At 52.2% G+C, this 21,084-nt stretch overlaps 1 protein-coding gene across 1 annotated transcript; it reads right to left on the bottom strand.

Annotated features, from left to right (window-relative positions):
* Nucleotides 1-9,252: 9,252 nt before the first annotated feature.
* On the bottom strand, nucleotides 9,253-21,012 carry LOC311202911 (butyrophilin subfamily 1 member A1-like; the record flags this gene model as incomplete). Its single annotated transcript, XM_084277556.1, has 18 exons — nucleotides 9,253-9,941; nucleotides 10,402-10,434; nucleotides 10,674-10,694; nucleotides 11,066-11,086; nucleotides 11,451-11,471; nucleotides 11,846-11,866; nucleotides 12,919-12,939; nucleotides 13,310-13,330; nucleotides 13,699-13,719; nucleotides 14,094-14,114; nucleotides 14,246-14,266; nucleotides 14,544-14,567; nucleotides 14,784-14,888; nucleotides 16,504-16,587; nucleotides 18,400-18,513; nucleotides 18,762-19,043; nucleotides 19,393-19,740; nucleotides 20,994-21,012. 18 exons carry the CDS (start codon nucleotides 21,010-21,012, stop codon nucleotides 9,253-9,255), a joined length of 1,887 nt encoding a protein of 628 aa, XP_084133682.1.
* Nucleotides 21,013-21,084: the final 72 nt, after the last annotated feature.

Genomic DNA, 21,084 nt, shown 5'->3' with positions numbered 1-21,084 from the left:
TGCGCAGACTCAGTTACCCCTTGACTCTGATCCAAACTACAAGTTTGGTTTCAGCAGGTTTTGTATACCTTCAAGGACAAGGGGGAGCTTGAACTAGTTACAATGAAATGCTTTGCCTGCATTTGTGACCAATTAGAAACAAGCAAGGAATTCATGAACAGATAAGGAGGAGGGGGGGATTGGAACTTGTCAAAGAAGTCATTTTATATCCACAGAGCACATAGTCCTTGAGTGTGTAATTTACTTAAAATATGGTGTTAGACCCAAACTTATGTCCCAATTGGTGTTTCTTCTTTATCAGTGAGGCAGAGGCATTCAAGTGAGGCATTGCTTATGGGAGGTCACCACTGTGGCACTTCAAGCCATCCTGTTAGCAAGTCTTCCTTAACCCTTTACAAGAGTCTTAATGCAATATTTCAGCACTGTTGAGACATAAGTCCACAGTTTTCCCACCCCGTCACCCATTACTTAGCAAATGAATCTTTAGGTGGGTCTCCAGGCCTGGTCAAAACCGGCTGGAGTCGTCTTTTTTGTCATGCGCCATCATCATGGCAGAAATACTGGGTTCACTGGATTCACACAGCGTGAGCTTCCTTTTCTAGTACTTTCTGTGGGGAGGTGGTGAGGGAAAACTGCGCATGTGCATTTCCACAAACACAGTCAGGTGAACAAGCACTGGAGCAGCAGAAAATGGCTGCACAGTTGAACCCACATCTCTCCATGTTAAAAACAAGGATGTTGTGCTGAGCAATGTCGAGTGCCTTGCACAAGTCCAGAAAGATGATGTCTGTCTTCTCTTTTCCACCACCTCTGTTACTCCATCATAGAAGGCCACCAGATTTGTCAGGCACAAACTGCCCTTAGTAAAGCCATGTTGGCTGTCCCCAGTCACCTCCTCATTCTCCATGTTCCTGAGCATAGTTTCCAGGAGAATCTGCTTCATGATCTTGCCAGGCACAGAGGTGAGACTGACCAGCCTGCCCAGGGGGTGTGGAGTCTCCTTCTCCGGAGATATTCCAGCCCCATCTGGATGCCTATCTGTGCCATATGAGCTGGGGAGCTGCTTTGGCAGGGGGGTTGGACCCGATGAGCTCTCGAGGTCCCTTCCAACCCCTACAATTCTGTGATTTCTGTGTGATTTCTCCTTGGTCTGGGTATGGCACCAGAGAGCCCCCATACCCATTCCCTGGATACAGGACCCCAGGCCTTCTGTTGGGAACAAGCTTCCCCTGCATGGGGATGGGCTACTGGGGACATGTTCTGCCCAGGGATCTGAGGTCCCTGAGGGGAAAGGGCACAGATGGCACATCCCAACACTTGAAGACCCCCCACCCTACCTTGTCTTCTTGTCCTGAGTTCCTCACAAGCTCACCACTTAATTTCTCTTCTTTTTCCTCCTTATTTGATTCCTGGGACTGATGGGCTCCTGCCTTTTCCTTCAGAACAGACCAATGTCCTGAGACCCCCCCACACCCCCTCAGATGAACCCAGTGACCCTGGCTCAGGCGAAAAATCAGTGACAATGATCATACACAAGGACATCAGGCTGTTCTGTGACGGGAAACACCTCCTGAGGTGCCAAACCTCGCCCAGTGCTGTTTCCCAGCACAGGCTGCTGGGAGAGGCACAGTTCCAGGAAAAGCCACCTCCAGCACCAGCACCCAGACGGGGATGGGTTGGATGTTGCTTTCGCTTTGCTGTGTTGTCCCCAGGTCCTGCTTGCAGCTGTATCTTCTGACCCTGGACTTTGGTAGGAGGATACAGAACTTCAACTCATTGGGTGTGGAGACTCGTCACACCCACAGACAGTAAAATCTGCACCTCAAACTGGGCAAAGGTGCAACTGCTTTACTGGGCAGCCTGCTGCATCTGGCAGCTCGTGTCCATCCAGTGAGCGACTTTTTCTGCAGGGGATTTAGAATATTTCCTGTCATTTCGAGTCAGTAAGAGATTTGCAATAACTCCTGGTGAGGGGCAGTGGGGCAGAGCAGGAGGCTGCAGTGGGGAGCTGTGTGTGGTCCCATCCTGCTGGCGAGAGCCCCTCCCCTTCTGCACACAATTCCCACACTCCTCTGTGCTGCAGGTGCAGATGTCCTTCTCAGCCCCACCCTGCCCAGGCAGAGCAGGATGGACTTCAATGAAGTTTTCCTTGTGCACATGGAGTGTGGCCATGGGGGTTCCTGGGGGTTTGTCCTGATTCCTGGCTGCTGCTGAAGGGGATTTGCAGCAGGCTTGGAGCAGCGGTTGGAGCAGGAGCCTGGGGGCAGCTCCCAGCAGAATGAGCATGGTGCAGGGGGTGGGAGGTGGGAGGCACTCAGAACTCAGACCCCCCTTGAGGAAAGACTGGAGGAAAGCCAAGGTCACTCCAGTCTTGCAGAAGGACAAGGAGGAGGACCAAGGAAACTTCAGGCCAGTCAGTCTCACCTCCATCTCACTACAGGTGATGGACCAGCTTCCTTTGGGGGTCATCAATAAGCATGTGGAGGAAACAAAGATTATCAGGAATGTCCAGCACGGATTCACAAATGACTGGAACTCCTGGAGAGTGTCCTTTGCGGAGGGTACACAGATGAAAAGCCAACTGAAGCATCTCTCATATAAGGAAAGACTGATAGAGATGGGGCTGTTTAATCTGGAGAAGACTGAGAGGGTATCTGATCAATGCTCATCAGTATCTAAAGGTGGGTGTCATAGAATCATAGAATCATAGAATGGCATGGGTTGGAAGGGACCCCAAGGATCACAGAGCTCCAACCCCCCTGCCACAGGCAGGGACACCAACCTCAGGCCTGGAGCTACACAAGGTTGCCCAGGGCCCCATCCAACTTGGCCTTGAACACCTCCAGGGATGGGGCATCCAACCTCTCTGGGCAGCCTGTTCCAGCACCTCACCACTCTCTCTGTAAAAAACTTCCTCCTAATATCTAACCTAAACCTTCCATCCCCCTTGTCCTGCCATTGTCTATCCTTTTAAAAAGTTGAATCCCCTCCTGCTTATAAGGTCCCTTCAGGGACTGGAAGGCTGCAATGAGGTCCCCCCGCAGCCTTCTCTTCTCCAGGCTGAACAAGCCCAGCTCCCTCAGCCTCTCTTCATAGGACAGGTGCTCCAGCCCTCTGAGCATCTTCGTGGCTCCTCTGAACCCTCTCCAACAGTTCTACATCTTTCTTGTATTGGGGGCCCCAGCTCTGGACACAAGACTCCAGATGGGGCCTCACAAGGGCAGAGCAGAGAGGGACAATCACCTGGGTTCACTGGGTTCACGCATGCGTGAGCTGCCTTTTCTAGTACTTTCTGTGGGGAGGTGGGGAGGGAAAACTGCGCATGTGCATTTCCAAAAGCACACAGTTAGGTGAACAAGCAGTGAAGCAGCAGAAAATGGCTGGTGTTGGCGAGGATGAGACCCCAAATCCCTCCCCCGAACCTTGTCCTTCAACTCCATGAGTGGTAAGGTTTCCTTTCTCCAACACTACAGCCTGGCAGTAGGGACAATGTCCTTGCTATGGCTATAGTGGTGTATTGTTCCCCTTCCATTAGACTTTCAGGTCATCACAGCCTACCCAGCATGTGCGGTTTCATCTCCCGGAGCAATCAGAGAGGTGGGTGTTACTGAGACTGAGAGATCTCTTCAAACTCAGATAGTTGGTTTAGAAAGAATCAAGGTTTTCCTGTTCTGTTATTGCTTTCCTTCTAGGCAGAGGCCCCATGCCTCTCGTCGCAGGGTTGCAGATGCCGTGGTGATGTGTGAACGATGCCGTGTGATAGAATTCTATGCACTGTTAGGATCTTGTTATTTTGGTTTTGTTTTTGGTTGTGGCTGGTTTCTATTGTTGTTACAGCTGTGTACACCAATAAAGTTCAGTTTTGTTCAGTTAACCAAGAGTTTCTATATATCCTAAATTCTTCTACAGAAAATACAATAACCCTTTTCAATTTGCAAAAGCAACATCATTTCCCAGCATTTTCCACAAAACCTCCCTGCAATGAAAAAGTCCCATCTCTGGAAATACTCTTCACATTACCTGTACATGGTGTACATCATCAGGAGTGGCTCTGAGCACTAGTACAAGGTCCAAGAAGTCAGGTGTCCAGCCTCCACTTTGTTTTGGTTTCTGTAGCCCCAAAATGAGGAAGAGCGCCACATCCCCAGCATCTTCCCATGCCCTGGAGGTCTAGACCAACTCCAGATACTGCTCACAGCAGCATCCCATTGTGTCCCACCTCATTGTCATGGTTCTGGCCAGGACAGAGTTAACCTTCCCAAGCAGCCAGCACAGGGAAGTTGAATTAGCCCAGGCTGTTTCCACCCCATCTGACATCACTCCCACATAATAGGGGCTAGTTGGGGAGGGATGCTCCTGCGTGGCTCCAGGGCAGTCTGAGTGTGGCCGGGTCAGTCCTCACATTGTGCAGCACTGTTATTGTCAGGTGAATAAGGTAGTCTGTTATCATGAGGTGTAAGTGAAATCTACCGTGGGCTGTTGTCACAGTTTCGCGTAGCTGTTTGCTGGGAGAGACAAGGGGCTGCACAAAATGGCTGCTGTAAGGAGCAACTAGAAGCTCTCAGGCCCCAAAGAGTAAACATCAGCTGATTCAAGGCCAAAGATGCCGCTGACTAAGGCCAAGCCCATCATCGATGGTCACAGCACCTCTGGGAATCACAGTTAGGAGAAAAAAAAAAAAAAAAATGAAAGCAGCTGCATTTTGCCCCCAGAGAAGGGAGTGAGAAGATGTAAGGAGCTGTGCAGGGAAGCACAGCTTCCCAAGGCCAGGGAAGGGGTGGAGGAAGCTCCCCAGGTGCTGGAAAGAAAGATGCCCCTGCAGCCCCTGGAGAAACACATGGTAGAGCGGGTGTCCCCCCTGCAGCCCATGGAAAAGGCTGAGACCCCACCTGCAACCTGTGGAGAGGCCCCCATACTGGATGTAGCAGGTGGAGACAGACAAGAGACACTATAACCCATGTTGGAGCAAGCCCCTGCCAGCACTTGCAGACTGTGGAGAGAGACAGAGACACAGAGATGAGCAAGAGAGAGATTTGTGCTGGAACAGGTTTGCTGGGGGGAGGCTGGTGACCCCGTGGTGGACTGGGACTGAGAGACACTGTGATTTATGACTGCACCCATAGCAGTGACACACACCAGGGCAGCTGGGGAGGAGCTGAAGCCCTGTTGGAAAGGACTCACTCTGGAGAAGTTCATGAAGGACTGTCTGCCGTAGGTGGGACCCCATGGTACTACAGGGGGAGGGTGTGGAATGAATGCCCCCTCCCGGGCCAAGAAGAAAACCGACTTGCAAGGAACTGACCAAAACCCCCATTTTCCCAGTCCCTGCCCCTCCCTGTGCCACAATGTGGGGGAAGAAGGGAGTGAAATAATGGCTAGAGTGAAGTCTGCTAAGAGAGGGGTGGGGGAAGGTGCTTTAAGATTTGGTCTCACTTCTCATTATCCGACTCTGGTGTCACCGTCTGTGTAGTGCAGTGTATTAAATTAGAGAGTTTTCTTTCCTTCACTCTGTGTTGAGTTTGTTCTGCCCATTGACGTTGATTACAGGATGATCTCTTCCTGTCCTTGTCTTGACTCCTCAGCCTCTCAATATATATTTCCTCCCCTGTCCAACCGAAAAGGGGAGTGATAGACTGACTTTGGTGGATGTCTGACCTCCAGCCAGGCCTAAACCACCACACCATATTCATGTTATTTCCTGGAAATCATTATCATATGTAAATGTCCTTCGCGCATGTGTGGTTATGTTGAGTGGGATCCTCTGGTGGTCATCGATAGTCTTCCTCACTGTGTCTGCAAGTGAACCCCATTGCTGTGCATTCTCATCTCATCTTCGGCTGATCTTTTATAACCATAACCAGTTTCTTCTTGTACCTTTTGTTTTGACTCAAGGTCCATAACCAGTAGTCATTGTTTTAATTCAGAGTCCACAGAGGTTTTCCAGAGTGATCAAGGCACACACCGTCCCATCCCTAAAAGCCACAACATACTTCATAGCTACAGTATTTCCCTTAGAATCACAATCATATCCTAAACGAAAATAAAAATAATCTATTATTTAATATGGTATTTATAACATTTCCCCCCTTTGAAACTATTGATACGTATTCTCAATACTTTCACACCTTGTATCATTCCTACTGTTGAATTATCAAAAGCCAAATTGTCATATGGTGGTGGATTCTGCATGGTTCTGTCATTTTGTCTCGATAGTGCTTTTATAATTTTTCAGTTCCATTATGTTTTTTTACTTTATTCACTTTTCAAACAATGCTATGCCAGAGCAAGCACAAAGAATATCACTGTTAAAATGAGTGAAAGTTTCAATCATTGACTTTACCCAGGAACTCAAATTCAGGTCTAACCTGCTAAGAATTTTATCTAGCCAACTTTCTGACATGTCTTCCTTTATTTTGTGTGTTTCTTCTTCAATTTTATCTAACAATTCTAGGTCATGTTCTACATCTTCAGTCACATTTGGGATATGTATACAACAATTATCTGCTTTGTCTCTCAAGAATCCACATACTCCATGTTCCTTCAGCAATAACATATCTAGTGCCATTCTATTTTGTATGGCAATTCTTAATGTAGTTTGTAGCTGTACATTTATTGGTCTGAATCCCTTACATGTTATATTAGCCAGTTGCTCGACTTGTCCAGTCAATTGGTATAACCAGTCCCTATTTCTGTATGATGCTATGCAGTTTAGGAGGGACTCCAGTGCCCAATCAACTTGTACTCAAATCCCTGGCTCATTCCAAGTGTCTTCATCTAATGTTGATCTTTTCACTTGTACCAAATGTAGTTTTTCTTGACCTCCTTTAAAGGGGGATATTTTCCAAATGGGGCATAATGTGGGTAGTCCCAAAGTAATTTTTTTGACTTTTCCATCTATTGGTAAGTGAGATGTCCAAGTATTGTCACTTGTTTCCCAAATTAAATGTCCAGGATTTGGAATCAAGCTCCACCAGATAACTTCCCAGTATGTTGTTACATTTAAAGTGTTTTTCAGTCCTTGACATAAACAGCCAAATTTTAAAGCTGCTGCCAACAGGGGTATCCGTTGGATTGCTTGACTTACTGTACTACAATTATACATTTGCTCACACTGCCACCAGGGGACTATTTTTTTCTTTTTCTCATGTACTGGCACTTTTATCTACTAATGTAGGATCTACTGTAAATTCTAATCCATCCCTTGTAAAACACCATGGGGTTTTTGCCATATACTGAAACTGTAAGAGAATGCCTATAGACCAAATGATGGTCCATTTCTCTTCATTTTTGGAAGTTTATTCAGTACATTCCCATGCCATAGTTATTCTAGATATGTTCCATTTTACAGGCTCACCATAGCTGCACCATCCAACATTTTAAAGTCTACCTATAATGAGTGAATTGATAATCCAACAGTTTTTTGCAGTTGGCTCTGCTCTCTGGGGATTTCCATTGTTTTCTAATATACTCTATTCTTTCTTGCCATCCTAGTACCGGCTTCTGTTCACAATGGGTAGTTTCATTTCTGCTTTCTACAGTAGTCATGTTCATTGTCAAAATACCCCATGGGATAGATTCTCCAACTGCTCAGGGTGTTGGCAGGCAGGCAGGAATTTGTGATACATTTTGCATATTTGTAAACTCTTTAATCAAACCCATCATCAAATTTTCTTCCTGAGTTTTACCTGGCACTGATGTTACTTGTTCTGTGTCTATGTTCTTGCTTGTGTCTTGTTTCTTTTTCATTAAGATTTCATTTATTTGAGTATGTTTATTTACTTTTACCTGCCAGTCATTCAAGTTACAGGTCTGTATCTGAGCACTGTTCGTTACCTGTGTTGGGTTAAGTAACGGTTTTTCTTTTATCTATGTTTTCACCACCATAGACTTTAAAGCAAACAGGAAAATAAATCTGTTAATCATATTTCAAAGTTAACTTTAAAGTCTCTGGATTTCCAACCACTCTCCAGCTAGTGTGTGGTGCCTTCCTCACTCTGGTGTAGTGGATCCAAGAATCTGATTCAGCAATCTTGATTGCAGTAAAGGTGTTTAGCAACACCTGGTAGGGTCCGTTCCTCATTCCAAGACTTTATATAGACATAGTCCCCCAGTTGAAAGTTGTGTGCCGGATTCTCTAGTGTCAGGGGTGGATTCCACACCACCACACTCCGGAGTCTAGCTAGAGATTTCCAAGAGACCGCAAATAATTTTACACATCCTGTTTTTCTGCTATATGCATATTTGGATTAGGTTCGGGAGTTTCACATGGCTTTCCATACATTATTTCATAAGGACTAACTGACATTACACTTTGGGGTTTTACTCTTATTCATAACCTTATCATAACAATGCTAGTGGAAGTGCCTGGGGACGGCACCCTGACCTTACCTGGACTCTTAAGCCTCTTACTATATATTTTCTCCCCTGTCCAGCTAAAAAGGGGAGTGATAGACTGACTTTGATGGGCGTCTAGCCTCCAGCCAGGGCTAAACCACCACATCTGTTACTGTTCTTCTTTCAGAGTGATTTTATCCTTAAACTGTCCTTATCCCAATCCACAGAGACTCTGTCTGTTTCTCCTTCAGGAGGGAGCAACCATTGTGTGGTGTTCAGCCACTGATTGGGGCTAAGCCACCACACCAATTCCATCCCATCCAAACACAATACAAACCAAAGCACACCACCCCCAACCTACATGCATCAACACCACTCCACAGTCTCCAAGTCTGCTGTAGTATTAAACCCCGCAGTGTCAGCAGCAACCACACCAATCAGTACTGGTAAATATTGCTTTCCCAGTGCCCCAGGGGGGAAATCCTGTCCCCGCTCAGGACTTTCCTCTTCTGCTGCCCCTGAAGCTGCTCTGGGACAAAGAGGCTTTTGTGCACAGAGCCCAGTCCCTAAACCAGCCACAAGCTGCCACCGCCTGCACCCAGTGCCCATCTTGGAAGGGCAGGAAGGAAACACACCTCAGGCTTGATCCTCACAGGATGGCGCTGTGTGGAAGGATGCGGCAAAGCTCGGGTGTTCTAGTGACACAGGGTGCTGGCAGAGAACCAAGACAAGGGAGGCCTGAGTTGCCCTGAGTGTCTCCCACCTCCAACCCCTGGTCACCCTGCTGGGAGCTGCCCCCAGGCTCCTGCTCCAACCACTGCTCCAAGCCTGCTGCAAATCCCCTGCAGCGGCAGCCAGAAATCGGCACAACCCCCCCAGGAACCCTCACGGCCACACTCCATGTTCACCCACAAAGCTTTATTGAGTCCCGTCCTGCTCTGCCTGGTCAGGATGGGCCAGGGCAGGGCTGAGAGGGACATCTGCTCCTGTGACACTAGGGAGAGGAGTGCAGGCAGGGTCTGCAGAAAGGAAGGGGCCCTGCAGGGATGGGAAGGGGAAGGAAGTGGGGAAGGAGGTGCTGTCACTGAGGCACAGCTCGATTCCCTCTGTCTCAACCCAAAACCATGGGCGGATGGTCTCTCCATTGAATGAGGCTTGTGGGAAGGTGAAGATTTCGGCCCCACTGTGACCATCGATGAAAGTCACCAGCCCCTGTGGGCAGTCCAGACAGACCCTGACTCTGCTGGGGACCCGGGACAGGGACAGGTGTTTGCGAGGAGAGGTGAGAGACTGAAACTGTCTGTAGGAGTGCTGTACCCCCCATATCCCTCCTTCAGGGCTCATGTGCATATACCCCTTCCTCTTCACAGAGTCCCTGGCCACCCCCAGAGCCCACCCTGAATCACCTCCCACCTCCCCCTTCACCTCCACCTCCCAGCAGTGCCTCCCCTCACTGAACCCCTCCTGGCCCAGCACACAGGGCCAAGATGTAAATCTCTGAGGGATGTCAGGCCGGTCCTGGGGTTCTCTTCCCCTTCTCACACTTCTCCCATCCTTGGACAGGACAAGCTCAGGATGAGCTGTGTTGGGATCCAGGGTCACCACATCTGCAGGGACAGGAGGAGCCAGAGCATCAGGGGCAGAGCTCAGCGCTGGGCAGGTTTCACCCCCCTGGGGACAGGATCTGCCCCGCAGGGCAGGACACGTGGAATCTCATTCCTCCTAGAGATCTTATCCTGGGACCAGAGCCAGATGAGCTCAGTCCCATTGGAACAGACATCAGTGGGGCTGAGGCCCCAGCAGGGAGGAGCAGGATGAGGAGGTAGCGGCTGGGTCTGGGCACTGCCCAGGGTGTTAGGGGGGAGGTGACTCCTTTTTGGCCTCACTGATGGAGCTCACAAGGGGTGGCACATGCCAGAACACAGTGGGGGAACAGCCCAGTGCCACACTCGGGGTTGGGGAGTCACCCAAGACACCCATGCACAGCCAGTCCCAACCACTGGCCAGCCCCTTGCACACAAGGAACAGGAAGAGAACCAACCAGAGCAGCACACAAATCCCAATTACCTGGAGTGTGGGTCAGCAGAAACATTCTCCACGCTACAAGGAGAGAGGAGAGCTTGTCACATCCCAGAACTGGTCCTCAGCTGCTCTGGTCAGGGCAGAGGGTCCATCCCCACGCTGGTCTGCCCCAGCTGCCCACCCTCCCAGGCACATGGCCTTGGGCTTTCCCAGCCCCATGGATACTGGAATGGAGACAACGGGCGAGGAGGGAAAGGGCCGAGCAACAAGATCCCAGGACAGGACCCGAGACTGTGCTGGAGCTCACGAACACTCACTCAGTGCTGCAGCTCGTTCCTCTGAGAAGAAAACAGAGATATTTGATCAGGTGGGACAGATTTTCATCACATAAATGCTTAGGGATAGGCAATAGAGCTCAGGAAGACTCCAAATTGCTTGTTTCTGAGTAGTTGGAAGGACCACAAAACTTTGGAAATGCCTCCCTGTCAGCCTGGTCACATCCCACAGATGGTCCCAAGCAACCTAGGGCCAGAAAGATGGTCCGTCCATGCACTGGTCTCCCCAAGCTGCCCACCCTCCAGGGCACAGGCCTTGGGATTTCCCAGCCCCAGGGATGCCGGGATGGAGAGCATGGACAGAGAGGGAAAGGTCCAAGCACTGAGATGCCAGTGCAGGACCCCACACTGTGCCAGAGCTCACAGACACTCACCCAGTAAGTCATCGCGTTCCTCTGGGAAGCAAACAGAAAAAGAAATATTAGATCATCAGGGACAATTTACCATCCCACAGCTGCTAAAACAGGAGCAAAACCACTTTGTGATGATCCACAATTTTCTTTGTCTATGGCGGGAATGGACCCTAAACCCCAAGGAATGTCTCTTTCCACAGTGGTCATGTCTCATGGCTCATTCACAGGGGTCTGGGGAGGGGAGACAGGACACGTCCCTGAGGTACCCATCCTCCCAGGCACATGGCCTTGAGGTTTCCCAGACACAGGGATGCCAGATGGAGAGGACGGGTAGGGAGGGAAAGGGCCAAGCACAGAACGCCCAGGAAAAGGACCCCATGCCATGCTGGAGCTCTCGGAGACTCACTCAGAGCTGCATCTCGTTCATCTGGAAAAACAAGCAAAAAGTAATAGTTGATCATATGGGATAGGTGTGTATGTCATAACTCCTAATGAAGGAGGAGGAAGAGCTCAGGCAGACCCCAAATTTCTGTTTGGGGGCTATAAAATCAACCCCAAACCCCAGAAACTGCTCCCGACAGCCTGGTTAGGCTCCATAGCTGGTGCCCATGTCCCCTGGACAGGTGAGAATGTCCGTCCCTGGCTGGTCTCCCCAGGCTGCCCACCCTCCCAGGCACATGGCCTTGGGTATTCCCAGACCCAGGGATGGGGGATGAAGAGGACAGGCAGGGAGAGAAAGGGCTGAGCACAGAATGCCCAGGGACAAGACCCCACAGCGTTTTGGAACTCATTGACACTCACCCAGTGCTGCATCTCGTTCCTCTGGAAAGCAAGGAAAAGCATTATTTGATCATGTGGGACAGATTTTTATCCTGTAACTCCTTATGAATGGCAGGCAGAGCTCAAAGAGTCCCCAAATTGTTTGTTCCTGTGTAGTAAAAATGACCCCAAAACCTTGTTTATGGTTCCCTATCAGGCTATGCACATCCCAGAGCCAGTCCAAGCAGCTCTGGGTAGGAGAGAGGGTCCGGCCTGATGCTGACCTCCCTGTGATTCAATGATATGTACTAATGCTGAGTAGATTGATGATGATGTATCTTAAGAGACAATTAATTAATATAGCTTTAATATAAAGAGAATTTGTGTGTTTTGAGAACAGGCAGTATTTGCCTGGTTTGGATTTTAGTAGAGTCTGGCTGTAGCCATGTGAGGTGGTTTGTTAGAGCAGCTACAGAATTTAACCCTAACAGGGGAACAGCCTTAAATACAAAGAAGTTAAGATACGGAAGGAGTAAATAATGAGACCAATGACCAATGAAGAGACAGAGTGCATCTTGCTTTCAGTGAAAAGGGATTCCAAATTAGTTTGTGCAGGAATGTGTTTTTGAGACTGGAGAAAACCGTAAGGAGCAGGTGCTGAGAGAGAGGAAGACGTCGAGCCTTCAACCCTGAAGATCACCAGGAGACCCCCTGAGTGTCACTGAGCATGCTCTATCTGGGAGTAGTTAATGTAAATGACTTCCTGGAAATAATTTGTATAACACTGTCTTTTCTTAGAAATTATAATTAATATGTAGAGTTAATCTGTATGAACATGAAAAATGTGGCTTTAAACAGCATGCACATAAAGAGCGATCCCCTGTGTGCCCAGCACTGCAATAAAGGATACCTGCTTAATAAACACCAAGGATAGTGAGTTTTGATTCTGGATTTTTGAGGCTTCACCAAGCTGTCCATCCTCCCAGGCACATGGCCTTGGGCTTTCTCAGGCCCAGGGATGGGGGATGGAGAGGGTGGGCAAGGAGACAAACGTCCAAGCACAGAGCTCCAGGGAGAAGACCCACCACCATGCCAGAGAAAAAGGAGACACTCACTCATTGCTGCAGCTTGTTCCTCTGCAAAGAGAACAAAGACATAACTGATATGGTGGGACAGATTTTCATGTCAGCACCACTCATGAAAAGAACTCAGAGCTTGGGGAAACATGAAATTCTTTTGCAAGAACTGAGAAATGCCTTCAAGCCCCAGGAATGGCTCTGGCCAGCCTGGTCACATCCCACAGATGGTCCCAAGCAACTCAAGGCTGGAGAGATGGTCCATCCCTGCACTGGTCTCCCTGAGCTGCCCACCCTCCCAGGCACATGGCCTTGGGTTTTCCCAGCCTCAGGGATGCTGGGATGAAGAGAATGGGTAAGGAAGGACAGGGCCAAGCATGGACCAACTGGGACAGGACCCAAGGCTGTGCTGCAGCTCACAGACACTCACCCAGTATTGCAGCTTGTTCCTCTGGAAAGCAAAGAAAATGCAGTATTAGATCATGTAAGACAAATTTTCAAGTCATAACTGCTCATGAAAAAAAGGCTCAGGCAGATCCCAAATTCCTTATTTGGAAATTCAGAAAAGCCTCCCAAAGCCCAGGAATGGCCCCCTCCAGCCTGGCCACATCACAGAGCTGGTTCCCAGCAGCTCTGGGCTGGGCAGAGGGTCCATCCCTGCGCTGCTTTCTCAGAGTTGCTCACCCTCCCAGGCACATGGCCTTGGGCTTTCCCAGACCCAGGGATGCCTTGGCGGAGAGGACGGGCAGGGAGGAAAACAGACGAGTGCTGAGATCCCAGGACAGGGCCCACATTGTGCTAGAGCTCATGGACACTCACCCAGTGCTGCAGCTCTCATATCTGAAAAGAAAAAAAAAGAAAGCACTATTTGTTCAGAGGCCAGAGTCTGTCACCCCAGAACTGCCAAAAAAGAGCAGGCAGAGCATGGGAAAACCCCAAATTGTGGTTTGGGAAATGGGAAAGCCTCCCCAAAGCCCAGAAATTACTCCCTCCATGCTGGTCATGTCCCACACTGGTATGATGAATACTTGGGAAGAGGAGAAGGTCAATCCCCACACTGGTCTCACCAAGCTGCCCACCCTCCCAGGCACATTGCCTTGGACTTCCAGACCCAGGGATGTCAAGATAGAGAGGACGGGCAGGAAGCGATAGGGCTGAGCACAGAGTGACTGGGGACAGGTTCCCACGCTGCTCCTGAGATCACAGACACTCACCCAGTGCTGTATCTATGTCCTCTGGAAAGCAAAGAGAAAGCAATGTTTGATCAGGTGGGACATCTTGTCATCCCAGAACTGCCCATGTGGAGCCATCAGTGCTTGGGCAAAACCCCCCAAGCCCCAGGAATGGCACCTTCCACCAGACTCACCCAGTTCTGCTTCCCGTTTCCCTGGAAAGCAAAACCAAGAAGCAATGTGTGAACAGAGGTGAACAACACTCAACCAAGGGCTGATCCTGCAGGAGCACACAGAGCTCGGGCTGATCCCCAGCTCCTTCATTCTGAGGAGTAGGACCAGACTGCCTCGCTCCCAGGAATGGCTCCCTGCCAGCCCATCCCCACCAGCCCACCCGGGCTCTCTGGAGCTCAGCCCCAATGTCAGAAACCCCCCTGCCAGGGGCTCCTGTGCCAGGAGGTTTTGCTGGGGGAAGGGGCCAGAAGGACTCACCAAGTTTTCTGGACAGCAGCAGTGCTGAAAAGCAAAGCCAGAGGAAGACGAGGTCAGGAGAGCAGCTTGCATCCTCAGCAGGAACAGCTCAAGAGGGGGTCTGGGACCTTCCCACCAGCCAGGTGCTCTGGCCGTGCTCCCTGTCCTCTCCACCCACACCCCACTGTGTCCTCATCCCCTTCTGTCCTTGCCCAAAACCCTTTTTGATGAAGGCAACACATCTTTAGGGGGAAAACGTACCTTTCCTTTTCCAGAAAAAAGCTCCAAGGACAAGGAACCCAATAAAGAGTGCGACAAATACTCCCAGAGCAGCCATCCAGGGACGGGCATCATGGAAAAAGGGAGCTGAGAAACAAACAGATCCACAGGGAAAGGGACCGATTTACACTCATGTCCATGGGGAAGAAGGACTAAGAGACCCCTGCCCCACACCTCCCAGCCCTTGTCCTGTAAGCCCTGACATCAAGAGGACAGAGTCCTCCCATGTCCCTACACCCCTACACTGCAAACCAAGCCCAGCCCAAAGCTGCTCCAAGCAAGGCAGCCACCCCCCGCCCTGCTCCAGCGCCGCAGGGGCTGGCTGCAGCCGTCGCACCGGAGATGCGCAGGGACGCCTCCTGCTCCTGGGCCAGGCGAAGGTTCCTGACCACACAGGACCAGATCCCCTCTCTGGTCCCCGTCACCACGATGGCGTCTTCGGTGTCAAACAGGCCCCTGGCATCAGGGGAACGTCTCTGGGAGACCGAGGGGACATGTTGCCCTTTGGGGTCTTTCCACAGCACCTCCGGTTGCGGGAACCATCCGGCCGATCGACACAGCACCCGGATGCCTCCGGCCTTGTAACCCTCCAGAGAGAGCTGAGGGCCAGAGCCTGTGGCTGGGGAAGAGACCAGGGTTGGGGTCAGGTGGGAATGGGCTCAGCTCCAAGGTCACCACTGCATCCCATAGCAGACCCCTCACATCTCCCACCAAACCCACTCCAACCTGTGTAGGAACCACCCAGCATTGATGCCAAACAGCCCCAGATCTCCCCCCAGACTTCCCGGCACAGCAAGACTGAGCTGCCCAGATTCAGCACCTTAAGGCAGCACCTGCAACTCCCATGGCTGCCAGACATGGTGTCAGCTCCCCTGGGGCACCAAGGGATGGGACACAGTTCTGGGAGGGACACATGAGCCCAGGGGCACCACAACCACCCCTGCAAACACCAGACACAAACCTGACACCTCCAGCTCCACCAAAGCTTCTCCATAAGAGGCACCATCTGTCACAGTGCAGACGTACTGACCATCATCAGAGGGTCTCACCCCAGAGATTCGCAAGTCCAGGCTGCCTCTGGAGAGACCATCTCTGATCAGCTCTGTCCTCCAAACATATTCCTCCATCTGCTCCCCAGACACGTCCTCCCCATGTCGGTAGTGGTGCACCGTTTCAGAGACCCTGTGCCGGATCCACCTGATGTCCCAGCTCTGAGCGTCCATGGCTGGGGACAAGTGACACGGCAGCACAACGTCCTGCCCCACAGTGACACGGAGAGGGCGTCTTGGTCCCACCACTGTGAAGTCAGCTTGGCAATGCAGAAGGACACAGAGACACAGAGATGGTGCCTACGTTAGTTGAGGGTGTTGCAGCCCAGGGCCGAGCTTGGCGTGAGCTGGGCACGCTCCATGCCACGGGTGTTGCTTTGCCCTCCCATAGTCCAGAGACCCTGGAGAAACTGGAGCAGGAGTGTGAGGACTGGGATGAGAAGGAGGTTTCCCAGGAGCGGGAACCTGCTCCAGAAAACAACCCCCACCCCAGCCAGCCCTTGTACAAGCCACAGCAGCCAAGGGAAAGTGAAAGCATACGGGGGCTGCTGGGGGCTGCTGAGCTGGGCTCCCACTGCCCGAGGTCAGCTCCCTGCCCCATATGTGCCACCCAGAGAGGGCAAAAACCCCCACCAGCCTTGCAGGATCCCTACCTAATCCCAGCTGGAGCACGTAGAGAGTCACCCAGTACCTCAGGAGGTCCCTGTGGCTCGCCAGGAGACACATCTGCAGCCACGCTGGAAAGGAGGGAGGGGAAGGGGGGTAGAGGAGGGCAATGGGAGTCACAGCCACCCCAGAGGGAATCTGGTGAAGAAGGGCTGCTCCTGCCCCAAAGAGGCTCTGAAATCCCCAAAGCCCCTGCACCAGCACCCTGATGGCGCAAGAAACCTGTGCTCCAGGGCAGGATGGGATCACAGATGGGTGTCCGGGACAGCCCCTGCTCTGTCCCACAGCCCCTCTCCAGGAGTGATCCCAAATCTATCCAGAAAAGTCACTCACTGGCTGGGCACGGGCTGCCACCTGCACCAGGCTCTCAAGAAACCTGAACTTTGTCCTGTTCCAGAATTCCCGTTTCTGGGCAGGACTTGAGGCCCCACCCAAGGTAAGGAGCTGAAGTTCTGCATCCTCCTACCAAAGTCCAGACCCATAAAATAAAGCGTTAAGCAGCAACCAGGGACAAGAGCACAAAGGGACCCCAACCCCCTCCCCGCCTGGGTGACGGTTCTGGATGTGGCTTTTCCTGGAGTGACGCCTCTCCCGGCAGCCTGTGCTGGGGAACAGCACCGCACAAGGTTTGGCACCCAGGAGGTGTTTCCCCTCCTAAAAGGGCTTGAGTGTGACCACAGCCCCAACGCGTTCCCCTGTGTCCACTGCTCCTTCCTATTCCATAGAGGGCTCAGCCACCCCCTGACGCCATTTCCAGCAGCATCTTTTCCAATTCCATCCTATCATATCTCAACACAGCCCATCCCATATCAAGTCAAGTCAAGTCAAGTCAAGACAATAAGTCATCCCAAGGCACCTCAATTGAATTCAACACTCCTGAACACCTGTCAAGGCAGGTAAAAGCAGGTCAACACTGGTCAACTCAGCTCAACTCAGGTCAACCAAACCAACCCCACACAAATCCCAACCCACCTCACCCAAACCCACCCTGCCCCTACACCACCGCACCGCCCACAGCTCCACTGGAGCACCAAACCCTGAAGCAACAGCAGCAGCCACCCCAGTCAGTACTGGTAAATAGCGCTTTCCCAGAGCCCCAGTGGGGGAAATCCTTTCCCTGCTCAGTACTTTCCTCTTCTGCTGCCCCTAAAGCCACTCTGGTACAAAGAGGTTTTCATGCACAGAGCCCAGGCCCTAAACCCAGCCACGAGGTGCCACCTGTGCCGAGTGCCCAGCTCGAAAGGAATGGAGGGAAAGACACCTCAGGTTTGATCCCAACAGGACTGCACCATGCAGAAGGATGCAGAGCTGGGGCATCCTAGGGATATGGGGTGCTGTCAGAGTGGAGGCTCCCCAGAACCAAGAGAAGGGGAGGCCAGAGTTGGAAGTGTTCCCGGCATCCTACCCCCCGCCCTGTGCTCACCCTGCCGGGAGCTGCCCCCAGGCTCTTGCTCCTACCACTCCTTCAAGAAAATCCCCTTCAGCAGCAGCCAGGAATCAGCACAATCCCCCCAGGAGTCCCCATGGTCGGACTCCATGTTCACCCACAAAGCTTTATTGAGTCCTGCCCTGTTCTGTCTGGGCAGGTTGGGCTGGAGCAGGGCTAAGAGGGACATCTGCTCCTGCGGCAGGTAGGAGTGGAGCGCGGGCAGGGTCTGCAGAAGGGCAGGGGTTCCACAGGGAGGAGCTGGAGGTGGAAGTGGAACAGGAGATGCTGTCCTTGAGACACAACTCAAGAGGGTCTCTTGGACCTTCCCACCAGCCTGAAGCTCTGGCCATGTTCCCTGTCCTCTCCACCCACACCCCACTGTGTCCTCATTCCCTTCCGTCCTTGCCAAAAAGTCTTTTGATGAAGGCAACATGTCCTTCGGGGGCAAATGTACCTTTCCTTGTCCAGAGAAAAGCTCCAAGGATAAGGACCCCAACAGAGAGTGTGAGGAGTATGAGGAGCATGCCCAGAGTGGCCATCCAGGGACGGGCATCATGGAAAAAGGGAGCTGAGAAACAAACAGATCCACAGGGAAAGGGACCGATTTCCACTCATGTCCATGGGGAGAAGGACCAAGAGAGCCCCGCCCCACACCTCCCAGCCCTTGTCCTGTAAGCCCTGACCTCAAGGGGGCAGAGTCCTTCCGTGCCCCACACCCCCACGCTGCACCTCAGGCCCAGCCCAAAGCTGCTCCAAGCAAGGCAGCCACCCCCCGCCCTGCTCCAGCGCCGCAGGGGCTGGCTGCAGCTGTCTCACCAGAGATGCGCAGGGACGCCTCCTGCTCCTGGTCCAGGCGGCTGTTCCTGACCACACAGGACCAGTTCCCATCTCTGGTCCCTGTCACCACGATGGCGTCTTCGGTGTCAAACAGGCCCCTGGCATCAGGGGAACGTCTCTGGGAGACCGAGGGGACACGGTGCCCGTTGGGGTCTTTCCACAGCACCTCCAGTTGCGGGAACCATCCGGCCGATCGACACAGCACCCGGATGCCTCCGGCCTCGTACCTCTCCAGAGAGAGCTGGGGACAAGAGCCTGTGGCTGGGGAAGAGCCCAGGATTGGTGTCAGGGATGGATGGGCTCTGTTCCAAGCCCAACACTGCATCCCATAGCAGACCCCTCACATCTCCCACCAAACCCACCCCAACCTGTGCAGGAACTACCCATCGTTGATGCCCAACAGCCCCAGATCTCCCCCCAAACCTCCCGGCACAGCAAGACTGAGCTGCCCAGATTCAGCACTTCAAGGCATCGTCTGCACCCCCCCCAAGGCTTCCAGACATGGTGCCAGCTCTCCTGGGGTACCAAGGGATGGGACATGGGTCTGGGAGGGACATATGAGCCCAAGAATACCACGACCACCCCTGCAGACACCGCACCGGACACAAACCTGAAACCTCCAGATCCACCAAAGCTTCTCCATAAGAGGCACCGTCAGTCACGGTGCAGACGTACAGACCATCATCAGAGGGTCTCAGCCCAGAGATTCGCAAGTCCAGCCTTCCTCTGGAGAGACCATCTCTGGGCAACTCTGTCCTCCCAACATATTCCTCCAGCTGCTCCCCAAACACGTCCTCCCCATGTCGGTACTGGTGCACCGTTTCAGAGACCCTGTGCCGGATCCACCTGATGTCCCAGCTCTGAGCATCCGTTGCTGGGGACAAGTGACACGGCAGCACAACATCCTGCCCCACGGTGACACGGAGAGGGTGGTCTGGTCCCACCACTGTGAAGTCAGCTTGGCCATGGAGAAGGACACAGAGACACGGAGATGGTGCCTACGTTAATTGAGGACATTGGAGGCCAGGGCTGAGCTTGGTGTGAGCTGGGCACGCTCCATGCTGCAGGTGTTGCTTCGCCCTGTCATGGTCCAGAGACCCCAGAGAAACTGGAGTAGGAGTGGAAGGACTGGAAGGAGATGGAGGTTTCCCAGGGGCGAGGACCTGGTCCAGAAAACAAACTCGAACCCAGTCAGCCCCACTCTAGCCACAGCAGCCAAGGGAAAGTTAAATTATGCAGGGCCAAGCTCCAGGCTGGGCTCCCCCCACCCCATGGCAGCTCCCTGCCCCACATCACCCACCCAGAGTGGGCAAAAGCCCCCACCAGCCCTGCAGGATCCCTACCTGATCCCAGCTGGAGCACATGGAGAGTCACCCAATACCTCAGGAGGCCCCTGGGGCTCGCCGGGAGACACATCTGCTGCCACACTGGAGAGGAGGGAGGGGAAGGGAGGTAGAGGAGGGTGATGGGGGTCACAGCCACCCCAGAGGGGATCTGGCAAAGAAGGGCTGCCCCTGCCCCCAAAGAAGGGCTGAAATCCCCAGAGCCCCTGCACCAGCACCCTGATGGAACCAGAAACTGGTGCTCAAGGGCAGGACAGGACCGCAGACAGGTCAGCAGGGCAGCCCCTGCTCTGCCCCACGGCCCCTCTCCAGGACTTATCCCAAATCCCGTATCAGCTCGAAACGCAGGGAAATGCTCTAAACGCCCTGGAGAAGGGAATCTTCTCACAGCAAGAAAATGAGCTCTGTGACTCAGCAGGATGAAGAAAGCATTGGATCCTTTCCAAGTTTCCCATTAAGGGCTGGGATTTGAGGCCCTGGAGCACAAACAACGCGCTGATGTCAAGCACATCAGCTTTATCCCAGCGGCAGACAGACTGGAGATCACTCCTCCTGATGTGGCAGCCAGTTTCTCAGTCAGAATGCTGTGAGAAACCGTGTCAAAGGCTTTCCTGTCTCTCCATGTCCCCCACTATTTCTGTGCTCAACCCCTGTGGAGACCAGCAGAGAGCAACACCCAATTCGATATGAATTCCAGGTGAAGCCGTTTATTGGGTGAAATCCCACAGATTAGAGACATTTGTTACTGCAAACGCGGCAAGCTGAAAAACTGCTACTTGGTTACACACACTGTTCACACCCCACTGATTGGTCAGTGATTATAACGAGTTCTGATAACCCATCTTATCGCTAAATATCCTTAGTTTACCTTTGATGCCTAAAAGCATCCGCACACCGGCTGTTTGACCATCTTATTGTGGCTGGTTCTGGGAAGGAAGAAGCTGGGTGCTGTTTGGGGA

Source organism: Gallinula chloropus, assembly GCF_964237585.1.
Source record: "Gallinula chloropus genome assembly, chromosome: 32".
Lineage (NCBI taxonomy): Eukaryota > Metazoa > Chordata > Aves > Gruiformes > Rallidae > Gallinula > Gallinula chloropus.
This window is presented reverse-complemented; position numbering and strand designations above follow the sequence as displayed.